The sequence below is a fragment of the Pavona decussata genome, unplaced genomic scaffold, assembly GCF_977016875.1.
Source record: "Pavona decussata unplaced genomic scaffold, jaPavDecu1.1 SCAFFOLD_300, whole genome shotgun sequence".
Taxonomy (NCBI): domain Eukaryota; kingdom Metazoa; phylum Cnidaria; class Anthozoa; order Scleractinia; family Agariciidae; genus Pavona; species Pavona decussata.
In genome coordinates this window covers 5,909,636-5,923,241 of record NW_028145697.1, presented here as the reverse complement: position 1 = coordinate 5,923,241, position 13,606 = coordinate 5,909,636, and the positions used below count along the sequence as shown (strand labels likewise).

At 38.9% G+C, this 13,606-nt stretch overlaps 1 protein-coding gene across 1 annotated transcript; it reads right to left on the bottom strand.

Moving 5' to 3' along the window:
- Window positions 1–286: 286 nt before the first annotated feature.
- On the bottom strand, window positions 287–10,399 carry LOC146454846 (carboxypeptidase B-like). Its single transcript, XM_085095183.1, has 10 exons — window positions 10,335–10,399; window positions 9,654–9,735; window positions 8,602–8,817; window positions 7,139–7,240; window positions 6,393–6,497; window positions 5,790–5,894; window positions 4,232–4,334; window positions 3,396–3,604; window positions 1,375–1,459; window positions 287–725 (listed from the first exon to the last, which is right to left on the bottom strand). The coding sequence occupies exons 1-10, from the start codon at window positions 10,391–10,393 to the stop codon at window positions 544–546; spliced, it is 1,248 nt and encodes a 415-aa protein (XP_084951309.1). The 5' UTR covers window positions 10,394–10,399; the 3' UTR covers window positions 287–543.
- Window positions 10,400–13,606: the final 3,207 nt, after the last annotated feature.

Here is a 13,606-nt window from a genome sequence, read left to right as displayed (position 1 = left end):
AGGATGCTAAACGGTAGCGAAATACTTAAAAAGGTTGTAAAATAGTTTGCGAGCAGAAATTTCTAGTAGAAGATTTTGCTTGCCGCCAATGACATAAGGGACATTTTTCTCTCTTATGGTGATCTTTGATATGCTAGGAAGGGTACAATTGAAACGGATATCATTTCCGTAAAAGTTGTTGTCACAAAGGGTATATGGTTGGATTCCAGGGGGAGCATCGCCGTGTGTTTACCACCCCCCCCCCCCTTCCCTCCCCAAGGAGCAACGTCATCTTTGGCTCCTTCGAAGGAATGATGCGCAAAATTCTACTTAGTACAATGACACTCCTTCTAGGAGCAGATTAAGCACTTACGAGATGAACTTGGACGAAATACAGCACATTCCACCACTGTCTTGAAACAAGAATGCCGATGGTTTCTCAAGTGCCAATGACATTATTGTTTTCAAAAACTCTTTTATACATACTGAATAATAAAATGAACCCACTTATCGTAGCCTCTTTTATTTGTACTTCTACAAATCCAGTTAGCTCATTTTAGCCCGCTATATTTGCATTGCTTCGACCAAAGCTTTCAAACCCTCAAACGTCTCCTCCCCCGTCGGGATGATTTGATCCGGCGGAAGTAAGAAACCGTAACGGCCTGTGTCACGCAATTCCACCGAGAAGGAATATTTCACGCCAAGTTTGCCATACGTCCAATCCTCTGAACCTCCAGAAGCAGCATCTGCAATGAATGAATTGAAAAAAAAAAAATAAATAAATAACATGTTATGGCAGCAGATGTGAAGCATCAGCGCTTTTACTCCTGGAAAAAATACCTTCAACTATTTCCCAAACGATTTGAACGAGGGTGTATTCAATATGTCAGAAACATGGGGTAAAGAAAAATACACTAATGTACATAAAAATACACATAAGCTCTGGAAGTTGCAAAATTGTTTCTCATCTGGCGGGTGTTCTGGTCGACCCTAATCAACATCAGGAGATGGATTAGGTTGGGCGTGACAACTTGAGATTAATATTCGTCAGAAGTGTTAGTACAGAAAGCTTCCGGGATGCCAATTTTCAAAACGGTTTACAACGAGGTATTGAGAAGGGGTGGACATATTGGAAGAATATATCAGCGAGTGATAAGAAAACAGAAAAATATCATAAAAATGGGTTGTTTTGTAAGGCTACACGTTGTGTAGTTGGTACAAAATACCAGCTTTGGGACGTTGTAGAATAGGTAATCTAATAAGTTGTTTACCAACGTGGAGGCCAATATTCTTAAGTTATGTGTTTTTTATTATCTGCTATTTCCTCTATTTTTCAAGACAGGAGGAATCAGATCAGAAATCAGGCCATTAATTAATTATTATTCATTTCCTTACAAAGTAAAGCTGCTGAAGATCCGTATTTAAAGCTTGTGCCGTGTTTCCCCCTGATGGCTTCAGCAGCGATCCTAGCAACTCTCATCTGACAGAAAAAGAACTAAGATTCGATTTGCAACCTAACTTTGCCAAGATTAATCAACAGCTGAGCTAATGTCAATACGATTTACAGCATTTATTCTTCAAAGATGAAAGAAAATAGGGAGAAAAAGGTCTGTTGACTGGAAGCAGCATCATGATTGTTAGCTGAAATGTAAGAATGGTAGTGTCGCAGTACACTCTTTTTTTTTTATAAGAATGTTGTGTTTCCGGCCCAGGCTGAATATTCTTATTTTTCTGCCGATTTTAGGTTTAAAATAGTCTTGTATCATTCTTAAATTATAGCTTATGACATTTTCGTTTTAGAATGCATTGGGGCATCAATAACAAGAAGAATTTATCATGATACTTTTTGTGGTTTAGTTATTTTCTTTTCTGCTGTATACGGTACATATGTATTACATGTACCGTTCATCGAACTGTCATCAATGTGGTCCACATAAAGTAGGAACCCACAAAATCAGAAGAGAGCAATAATCCGGCGCAGTAAAGATGTGAAGGGTAAATTACCCACAACCTCCTCCCGCCTGTAGTTCAGTCGGTAGAGCATCGGTGATCAAAATCAGGTCTTGAGTTCGAATCCCACTGAGGTCAAGCCCTCTATTTTCTTCACCGCTCAGTAGGAAATTAAGCGGTTTCCTCCCCCACAACTTCCCCATCACTTAAATTTACACCACACCGTTCATGTTCTGAATCAGCTCAGTTGTGTAACAAGTGCTGCTTGGTGCAACATTTTATATTACTTTGGAAAAAGGTGTAGGTTTCCTGAAGAAAAGATCTTGTCAAAGCTCAGCATTTATATTTCAAACAAAGTGTAGCAAAAGCGTATCTGAGACAATAAGGCAGCTAGTCAGTCGATAAATCAGTCATTCGGCCACTCAGTGGCTGGCTGGTTGGTTGGTTGGTTGGTTAGTTGGTTGGTTAGTTCGTTTGTTGGTTCGGTTGGTTGATTGTTTGGTTTGTTGGTTGGCCGGTTGCTTGGTTAATTTTTTACTTGGTTGGTTGGCTGGCTGGTTTGCCAGTTGGTTGGGTGGTTGGCTTTCTTGGTTCTTTGGTTTGGTTGCTTAGTTGGTTGGCAAGTTGTTTCGTTGGTTGGCTGGTTGGTTGGTTGGTTAGTTGCTTGTTTCGCTGGCTTGCTTGGTTGGGGAAGTGCTTGCGCAACCGCCCGAGCTCTTGATAAAGTGTTGACAATAATTCAGATCGAATTGGACTTTGGAAATGTTGATTTTTGAGGAGAGGGGGGAAAACGAAGTACCCGGAGAAAAACCTCTCGGAGCAAGGATGAGAACCATCAACAAACTCAACCCACATATGACGCCGAGTCTGGGAATCGGATCCGGGCCACATTGGTGGGAGACGAGTGCTCTCGCCAACACCCTATTCCTGCTCCCCTGGATGGTTAGCTGGTTGGCTGGTTGTTTTTTTAGTTAGTTGGTTAAATTTGTTGGCTGGTTGCTTAGCTGGATGGCTTGCTGTTTGGCTGGCTGTTTGGTTGGCTGGCTGGTTGGCTGGCTGGTTTGACGGTTGGGCGGTTGACTGACTGGCTGGCTGGTTGGCTGGTTGGCTGGTTGGCTGGTTGGCTGGTTTGATGGTTGGCTGGTTGACTGGCTGGCTGGTTGGCTGGTTGGCTGGCTGGCTGGTTGGCTGGTTGGCTGGTTGACTAGTAGGTTTGGAGGCTGGTTTGCTGGCTAGTTGGTTGGTTTGGTGGGTAGCTGGCTGGCTAGCTAGGCCGTTTTTATTGTTTGTTTGTTTGTTTGTTTGTTTGTTTATCTGCATTTAAGTTCGCTAGCTGACTGGCTGGCTAACATGTTGGTTGGTTGGTTTCTTGGTTGGTCCGGGAAACTATGAGTTCTCAGTCAATCATTTTACAAGGAAAATGCGAAAGGCTGATCACAAAAAAAAAATAAATGGAAATAAAATACCTGTTCATAATGATCTGGAGTATTTCTGCTAGTGTATCCCCAGGGAATAAACCACATTTGACTGTATGCGTGGAAATCAATAAAACCTTTCAACCTCCTCTCACTGTTTAGTCTCATTAGATAGTCGCGTACGTTCTGGGTTTCCACTTCCGAAAAAGCACTAGGGCCCCTGTACGTGCTGTCGCAATGACGTGGACTTGCACCAGCGCCTTATGATTAAAATAAGTTAGTAGAACCTGTGCTCCCATGTGATGGATGTTGAGAATTGTTCCCTGTAACGTTCCACTGAGAAAAATTCGACCCAACTGAATGAATGAACGAACGAACGAACGAACGAACGAACGAACGAACGAACGAACGAACGAACGAACGAATGGATGGCTGAATGGATGGATGGATGGATGGATGGATGGATGGATGGATGGATGGATGGATGGATGGATGGATGGATGGATGGATGGATGGATGGATACTTCAGTAAAGGAAGCGCCTTGTTAACGGGATACTATCAAGAGAATATCACGATTTCATGTTATTACGTAAGGAATCTAAATTTTGGTTCACTCAGAGGTAAAAGAAAATGGACTTCCCATTTTGGTAGACTGACGCCTTATCGGCTTACCACTTGTAGTAACTGGAAGTACAGCCAGTAGTTTTGTCTACTAGGCTAAACTTGATGGTGAAACGTGTATTTGAAACTGCAACAGCCGGAGGATTATAGACCTGCTTTAGCCGGTGTGTAACGTTTCCGTGTTTTATGTATTCTTGTCATTCATATTACTATTACAGTTATGTTATATACATTATTTAGATCAGGAATTGACAAAAAGGGATACCTCCCCACTCATGTCCCCAGTTTCTGTTTAGGTCCACGCCAAAGCAACCACGCCCGCTGTGATAACGGCGATTTTTCCTCCAAAGACGATACCTTCTTCCTCTCTATAACATTTAAATAAGAAAAACAGGGATAAGTATAATTACTCAGATTATAGAGACTCTCTTGATTTCATTGCTCGAGGATTGCGTCATAGGTTGCTTGAAACACCTCAAGCAGAGGTGATTATCTCTGGGCATCAATTTTCAATTTGTTTGCCTCGCGATTTGTTAATGTTTCTGAGAAAGAAAGAAATACGATGAAAGAAAATGCAATCAGGAAAGGCACTAATGCTGCTGCTAAATTCGGAGTAACACTATTGGAGGGCAAGATATGAAAGTTTTGCCAATTGTACTTGGTAAACCTTTTAAATTTCAGTGGAGATGTTATTCAAAATAACATACGCACAACATTTGCTTTATTAGACAGAATGGTTTCAACAACAAACCGAAAATAGACAGATTTGAAGGCATGGAAATACACGAGAAGATTAAGGTTACGCTCGATTGATCTGCAGTACGGAATAAGAATAAACGAAACAGCTGTTAGATTTATCTTTTAAAGTAATTTGGGAAGACATTGCTGCAAACTTTCGCTGGCACATGATAATTTTAGAGCTGTCTCATACTCCAGTAACTCCAGAAACCTCTTATCAGGGATATCTCGCCATCGTCGTATGTATTCCTATTCCGGAATAGGGTCAATCGAACGCACCATAAATGTCTCTAGATGTCTCAGTGAGGAGAAAGGATGCAGTTTTTACAAAAAAAAAAAACTAGTTTGTTGTCCCACCTCCCCACAACATCCTGAACACTGCTAAGCTTTGAATGTCAAGGAGTGGCATACACACATTGAAATAAATGTGATGTTATGTTTTAAGCCCGGTGACTTTTAAATTCCATTATAACTCAATCAACATTTCACTGTAAAACTGGGGCGACGCAAAACGTTATTTAAAAATAAATGATGATCGATTGCATTAACAGCCTTTTCCGGCCACTTGCAAATATTAGAAACATCTTTTTAACCGGTACCTGGTCAATGTTGTGACTGTTCGAAGGTGGACCCCCTTGGGTCCTATACCACAACTGTTTAGATGTTTCATTGAAGCTTTGACCATTTTCAAATTTACAAGCCAGATAACTTGGGACTTTGGCAGGTCCGCATAAAAAATTCACTTTATTACCTACCACATTTCTGTTGCTTTAGTACCCGCTCAAAAATCTCTGCTCGGCTCTAGCAAAATTAACAAAATAATAGAGCGATTCTGCCCCAAGTGGGGAGAAGTTTGTCGCGGGTAGTCACGTGGCCAGTTGCATTCAGGGTTTCTTCTTCCCTTGTTAAAGGACCTTGGTAACGAGGATGTCTAAATGATTGGTGGAATCAACGTCACAGGCCTTCAATATTTGATTGTTATGAATACATTAACGAAATTGATGGACTGATAAAATAATGATTGATAAATCGAGTTATGTAGATAAATAGATACACAATAACATAATTAACTGGTTAGGATTTACCCAGGTGTACGAGTATCCGTCTACGTTAAAGACGGGCAGTATAATGAAGTCCATCTTGGCCAACAGCTTTCTCACTGAATTATCGCTGCGATAGTTCTTCGTCATCTACACAAGGAAAGGCAAAGCTGATTTATTGATTTACTATCTAACTAAAAGCACTCCTTTATTAAAAACTCACAACGGAAATAAAACACAAGAGCAATGTTATTCCCACAAGAACTGAAACACTAGAAACTGGTTAATTTTGGGTGGTCACAGATTAATACGTTACGTATATCAATAGAATGTTGCCACACATATGCTATATGTATATCCTTGTAAAGGGATGTAACTTGTTTTCTTTAGGTAAATCAGTAAAAGAGTTATATCGTTTACGTTCTACGTTATTTATACAATTAAAAGGATGTAACTATCCATTGTGAAGCAACTCCCTGAGGAAATTAGCATCTACGGGAACGCAAGAGATAATAAAAGTTTTACAATTCAAGCTCGTTCAGTGCAGCTCACTAGTTTAGCCTTTTTTAAAAATTGTCAAAAATAATGTTCAGTGACTTATCTTTGGACAATAAGGAACCCATAACAGATATCGTAAATCGCTCTTACCTGGTCAATAAAGTACATGCAAGTGGCTGGAGACACCCATTCCCGGGCATGAATACCACACTGAATGAAAAACACTGGTTTGTTGGAGCTGGATCTTGTACTTATCTTGGATAAACAAATGAAACAAATAATTGAGTAATTATTTGTTGAGAAATAAGTAATTGTCGTGTCGTCTGTCAGAAAGCAATGGGCCCTTTGCAGCTAACGGTCACATGGTACAGAATCCACCATACTGGAGATTAAGCTACGCACTGGACATCGAAAAAAAAGAAAATTCACGTTTGACTGGATAAACTCGCTTTGTTTTTGATGTCCCAGTGCGCAACTTGCTCTCCAGCATGGCTTATTCTGTACCATGTGACCGTTAGCCGCAAAGGACCCATTTTGCTCTACTGTAATAAAGTGAGTCCGCTAGCGGGATGAAACTGTCACGATGGGTATGCCTGATTCTGTGGTATAGACCAAAGCTAAGGCGGTGCAATTACATCCTTTAAAAAGCCTCCTTATTCTTTGTGAAAACTGATTTAAAATAAAAAAGATCAGAATACACAAAAGGTAGCATGCGTTTATTCTAGTCGTCTACAGAAAACTGTGTTCAGTCTCAAAATAATAACGTCGAGATTGCACGCCTAAACCATGTTCTACTTTCTTCATTTTTCAAACTCTGATATGTCCAGATTGTTGTCGGGAGTCCCAAAGAGCATGGATCAGAGAGTTTTGACTGCATCTTGATCACAGAGATTTACCTTAATAGCCCGCATATTCCTTCTTTCATGAGAGCGACCAAGTGATATGACTGAGGCTAAGTTATTATAGCTCCTCTGGACGTCATTCAGTTTTGAGTGAATCTGCGAAATAAAAAAAAACATTTACCATGCTTTCCTTATACACTTTAACATGATATTAAAAAAAGCCTGAGATATAATAAATTTATGAAACAAGTTATAATAAGTGGACTTATGAAAAAGTCCATTTCACAGTTGTGTTTAGAGCCATGGCACTAAGCGGTGAGACAAACAGTCAATTAAAGCAAGTGACACACTCGGACACCAACCCACTGCCTGGCCAGTACCTTACACATGCGCACAGCCATATCAACTGGGCAGTGGCAGCCACGGACAGCTGTTTCCACCTTGTTAGGCCTCATCCGCATGGCATAGCCATCGGGCACATAACGACCAGAAGGCCGTGTATCAGGTACCCTTTACTGCCGAGGCGGGTGTAAAACACCCCTTTAAGTGACAGCCCTACAGCACACATGTGGCAGCTGTAGAAGTGAGGCTGCAGTTGACATTCAAATTTTGTCCGCTTTTCATGTTTATCATGTCGTTATTATGTTAAATGCTCCCTGGTTTTATTATCATTAACATTTCGAAAGAGGGGAGAGTTGTAAGAAAAGAAATTCTGTTCTAACGTCACTTACATTCAAAGGTCAGTCGACTTAGTACAAAGCTATATAATGTGGATAATTCTAAATTCCCTTTAAACTTAGAATGATAATATGCCAAAAAACTTTTGCTAATTGACTAACTCAGCTATCCAGGAACCAACACCTTTTACAATTAAAAATTTATCAACTGAATCACAGCACCCTCGCTATCTCTATCGAACCAGTCGCCATCCATACGGTAACATGTTGCCCTTGGAAACTGCGATTACTTGGAGATATCAAGAATGAGTCGCAGGTCATATTCAATTATAGAAGGGTAAGCATAAGGCATCCATTGTGGTAGGTTCCTTTCGTGGTGTAAGTAATACAGATAGGTCTATTGGCTCTGTTTCATTTGGCTACATGTACATTCGTTATTGATCAAAGTAAACTTGGCCAAATTTGTTCTCGTCCGAGCTAGTTTTTTGCGGGGTAATCAACTCCGATGACCCTCTTTGATTATTTAGGGAACCGAGCGTTTTTATCGAGGAAATTTGGTTTGCTTAGGCTCGAAAAAAATTAATGGTGAAATATAACTGTTCATAGGAAAGACAGAAGCTTATAGAATGGCTGCGTAATAAGTCTATAAAATATCCGAAAGCAAGTGTTCTACATTTTTTACATTTCTTGGGTAGCTTCTGCAGATAACAAAGACAAGAACACCAACGAGGATTTCTCTTAATTTAAATGAATGAAGATCGAAGAGATGTCAGCCATAGTCGCTTTGCCGTTTTTTACATGCAAAGCGAAACTTTGTGTGATATTTATGGTCCAGCCTACCTCATTCAAGTTATGATACCGACTGTGCCAGCTGCCACCACTCCTTGCTCCGACTGGCTCCATGCCTTCCTCAATTAATTTCTGCACGTCTTCAATGTGAACTCTAAACTCTATGCCATCATTTTCCAGCAGGGAGGAGAGGGAGAGAAAATCGTCATTGGGTACTAGGATGTCAACAGGTTGGAAGAGATTGCTGGGTTCTTTCCAAAAGTCAATCTGAAAGACAACAATAATGAGCACGTGTTTTTGGACTTCTGAATGAAGTTTGTTCGATTCAGGCTCTTCTGGCAGTGATCCTCGATCGAAAAATGTTCTTCAGCTTAGCCTTCTTCTCACAGACAAATAATTCAGATTTCAGTAATATATCAAACTCAAGCAAAAGTGTTTCATCAGATTTCCAAACTCCGAGAAGTGGGTTAACGCATACGATAAAAATATAAGTGCGCAGCATTTGACTATGCACCCTGAAGCCTGCCTGCTCCAGCTGTCTTGTTCACAGGTAGCCAATTAACAACTCTGGAAAACACCACTTGGCATTCACCTTGTTTAAATGTGTTAAGTCATCGCGCTACAAAATACCCTTTTTGAATCCTTTCCGTGGTTTTATTGTGGAAGAGGGGCCAAACTATGCTAAAACAGGGGGACCAAAAACCACACCTTTTCAAAAACCACAGGACTGGCGATATTTTATCCCTTTGGCTTCGAACTGATTTACACCTGCCCATTAAAGAGGGATATTAGGGCCTGGTGCCAGATTCACGAAGCCATTCTTAGTCAAGATAGGTCTTAGGTATTAAGCCTATTGTTCAGAAAAAAAACTTATTGCTTCATTTTGCTATATTTTATATGACGTATTCTTAGAGAAATTTTGTTGTTTGTGACTTCACAATTCTGACAAGTCATGCACTTTGTAACAAAACATAAATGGATTTGTTAGGTTTTGTCTTGAGGACTGACATGGTTATTTTTTGTGTGAAATAAGTACCGTCTCTCTTAGTATCTAAAGGGTTAACTTATAACTAAAATGCTCTAGTCCTTTCTTCTTAAGTTACCTCGATGTCGTTTCTCTTTTCAAGGCCACGCAAAAGCTCCAGGTCAGTTTCGACTTTAGGAATCACCCTGATGACCCTCTCGCTACAATGAAATAGATAACCAAAATTGAGTAAATTAATTAAATGTCTCATTCGTTTTAGAAAATTTAAAATGTCTTCCAAATACTTTCAATGGATCGCAAGTACACTCAATTGCTGAAAAAACGCTGCCCCGTGCAAAGTGTGAGTCGTAAACGATGGGATCTAATAGATGGACCTTGGATGTAGGTTGCCGACTGTTGTTTTTGTTTTACTAAAAGCGAGGTGTTGACGAAACCTTGTTTCTCAGCAATAAAATAAGTTTTCAACATGTATGGATAGTAAAATTTTAACACGAAGTGAAAGTAAAAAGAGTAAAAGGAGGGAAAACGTAAAGAAACAGGCCAAGCAATCTATACTACCCAATTGTGAGACAAACGATTAATTTTTTTTCATCTATCATTTCAAACCGGCTGTGGCTAACAAACATTCATGACAATGTACCGTTTGCGCGGCTAGCCTCAATGTTGCTCACATAAAATGAATCTTGGCCTTATAACTTGCTGTATCGAAACGAAAAGGAAGCAATTATCAAGGTATCGTTTTGTATTGGGGTCGTGGAAAGAAAAGGAAAGATCTACGTTGAGGTTTATAATTCCTCACCTTTGAGCAGGCAAAGCTTGCTGTATGGCTAAGATCAAAAGAAGCAACCAATATATCATTGTCCGGCTCGCCGCGAAAACAACTAGTAACAAAATGGTTTTTTATCTTGATTTCAAACTACTTAAAGCCTTTTGCTTTTTCATAGCCGGTTACATCTGTATTTATATAAACGATACCTAGTTGTTATAAATAAACCATGTTGATCATGTTAATGAAAAAATGTCTAGGAATCCCAGCTATAACAACTCACCTTTTACTTCTTTTAACATTTGACCCCATGTGTTAGCATCTGATTGACGCGAGGTTATTAAATTTATATCGTTTCAAATAAAAGAACGTATCAAACTTAGTTGCAATAATTGCGAAATCCTAATGGTGACGTTCTTCTGCCAAAGCTGTGTAAATTCTTTACTTTTAAAATGACATATTTGTTGCTCCGAGACAATTAAATTGAAGGAAAATGACAAAGTGAAAATATTTTATGACGAACTGAATTTCATAACATTAGCTGATACTGCTACATATATTTCTTTTTCAACCTTAAAATAATAGCCAATCACTGTTTGTCAAGAATTTTTTTATTTCCACCATTCACAGTTTGATCGAGGTTCATCTGAGAGATCTATGAAAATAATGTAGTTACATTCACACAATTCTGACAACATTACTTCCTTTTATGATAGTTAATGGCAGTGAAGGGCATATCTTAGTAAAATATCTTAATAATTATTTCACAATATCGAGTCGTTCAAGAGTACGATATCAACGGCCACTAAAGAGGAGCCAATCAGAGCGGCCGCTTGCTCATGTCAAGTGAAATGGTTCACGCGTTTGATAAAAATGGAAACAAATTGAAACAAGCACAAGCCCAAGCACAAGCGATGTTCGCACATAATGCAAGTGCTTGCACAAGGAATAAATCACAATCTTGCTTATCTCGGGTTGTTAAATCCAAGGTGACGTCATGCTTTATTTGCTTGTGCTTCAGCTTGAGCCCGCCATAGTAGGGAATTGGGGACCTTACGAAAACACTACGTAAATGGCAACGAGAACAGCAACGGCTAATAAGCTAAACAACGGTTCTGCACGTGCATAAAAACAAGTTCATTTCTTTGACGTCCTCTGAAGGACAACGACGTGAAAAAAACAAATTCAAAGTTTCAAAGACCCATGTTCACCCAAACTACCTTTTGTGCTTATGCTTTTATTTTGAAAAGGCTCAATAATTAAATATTGGCATAAATGAAGCAGGGGTAAAGGATAAGGATAAATGTGGAAACTAAGCTCTTTCTGCTACTTTAGCACTCGTGAGGTGGCAACTTGCGGATTTTCAGTCTGTGCGAAAATTGGTGCGGCGCGAAATGCGTCTTGGGTGAAGATGGACCTTTAAGAAGAACGTGGGCACAAGACAGTGAATTTTTCTTTCTCTCTCCCTGGACTTGAAGACCGCCGATACTAGTCAAGTTCCAGGATAATTTGTTTGCATTATTCAAGTTGAGCGGGTTGTAATAATCACAAAACAGATCAGATAACGTGAATATTTATTTCTAAGTGACGTTTTCATTGGCATTGCCGTCATGCTTTACTAATTATTTCCCTAATTAAATGACGACGACAACATTGTACCAACGGGGACGTCACTTAAAAATATAAATTTACGTTATTTAACCCCCTTCCCGTTATTTTGACTCCGTCAATATAAAATGTTAATCAAGTTAATCCTATCTAGGTGTTTTTTTTTTTTTCGCTTTGTTTGTTTGTTTTTTACGTTATTTATCCCCCTCGAGAGGGGGGGGGGGGGGTGCTATTCCGTCCCCATCGATAACTGCCAGGGGACCAAAGCCCTAACGAAATTTGGAGGATAGATAGAATATCTACAGGTGCTTCCTTTAATCTAAGTAAGGGGGAGTTATAGCGTCGTATGAAGCGGGAATTACGATTATGATTACCAAACGGCGGCCATTTGGGTTTCAACATTTCCCCAAAACTTCAGAAACTGAACATCAAAATGGACCAACAAAGGAGACAAAATGAATAGCAAACTTCTAAAATGATCTAGAATTATGAATTAAAGTTACTGCAAGAAAGTATAGTGAGTTTGCTCGTTAAAAACTGGAACGCCGAAAACCACACAATAGGATTTTATTCACATTTTCCCAATTTACTAACACATATATGTTTGTTCCAAGCTTGGAATAAAATAGGAGGAAAGGAAATGATCACACTATTGACCTTAATTTGAAAACAAACATTAGTAGTTAATGTTTAATTAGAATAACGCAACATAAGTGCTTATAACAGCCTATAAAATCACAGACAGATAGCACGAAAATTTCGACGGTTTTACCTCTATCTAACGAGGTTTATTATTATAATTTGCATTTTATATTACGCTTTTTCTTGGTTGTCAGCAATACGCGGCCGGGGGGTGTTTTTTGCTTGGTTTATACCCTTCAAGCCGTCGCACATTACAGACTTTGAAATCAAGATCAACATAATGCGTGTTTCTTGAACTGTCTGTTTGTTTCGAGCACTTTTCTCGCCCTTTTCGCTTTAACAACAGAGCATTTGAAGATTTTCATTTCATTTTATTAGTGACATTTTTTTAGTCTCGAGGATTTCGGACATAGCCTTTCTTTATTCGCAGTTCTTTATTCCGCTTATCTGAAGACTTGTGGATACCGTTTCTCTACCAAACAGAATCAATCTGCATGAGAACTATCCTGTAACATATTTGAAAGGGAACTGTCGCCTACTTTTTATTGTCATCTTGATATTTGTATCAGTGGAAGCGTTAAAATATTTTTCAGTGATTCAGCGTTGAGCGATTATTCCGTGGAAGCTTGCGACTCCGAGTATTAATTATTTTTGGCTGCAGATGGCTGTGATGAAAACAGATTGGTTTTCTTTTCCGCGAGAGGTAATGTAGCCAAAGCCTTTGCATTTTAATAAAGTATAATGTTCCAGGCTTTATAGAGAAGAAAGTTATGACTATGCATATATTTGTTGTGCGTGTGTGTGTGCGTTCGCATTATGTTTTGGATCTTCCACAATATTCTCTTATTATTATTATTATTATTATTATTATTATTATTATTATTATTATTATTATTATTATTATTATTATTATTATTATTGCTGTTATTATTATTATTATTATTATTATTATAAATTTTTTTAATAATAATAATCTCTATATTTACATGTTTCAAGAAAATTGCTTATTTACAAGATAAAAGTATAAAAAAAGAACTATTAAAACCTATTTACAA

Excerpts from the sequence above, each read along its gene's own strand:
- LOC146454846 (XM_085095183.1), bottom strand. The coding sequence starts at position 10,393 with ATGATATATTGGTTGCTTCTTTTGATCTTAGCCATACAGCAAGCTTTG. Across the intron at positions 8,818-9,653 it reads AAAAGAGAAACGACATCGAG|ATTGACTTTTGGAAAGAACC; the intron begins GTAACTTAAGAA and ends GTTGTCTTTCAG. Across the intron at positions 726-1,374 it reads ATCTTCAGCAGCTTTACTTT|ATGCTGCTTCTGGAGGTTCA; the intron begins GTAAGGAAATGA and ends CATTCATTGCAG.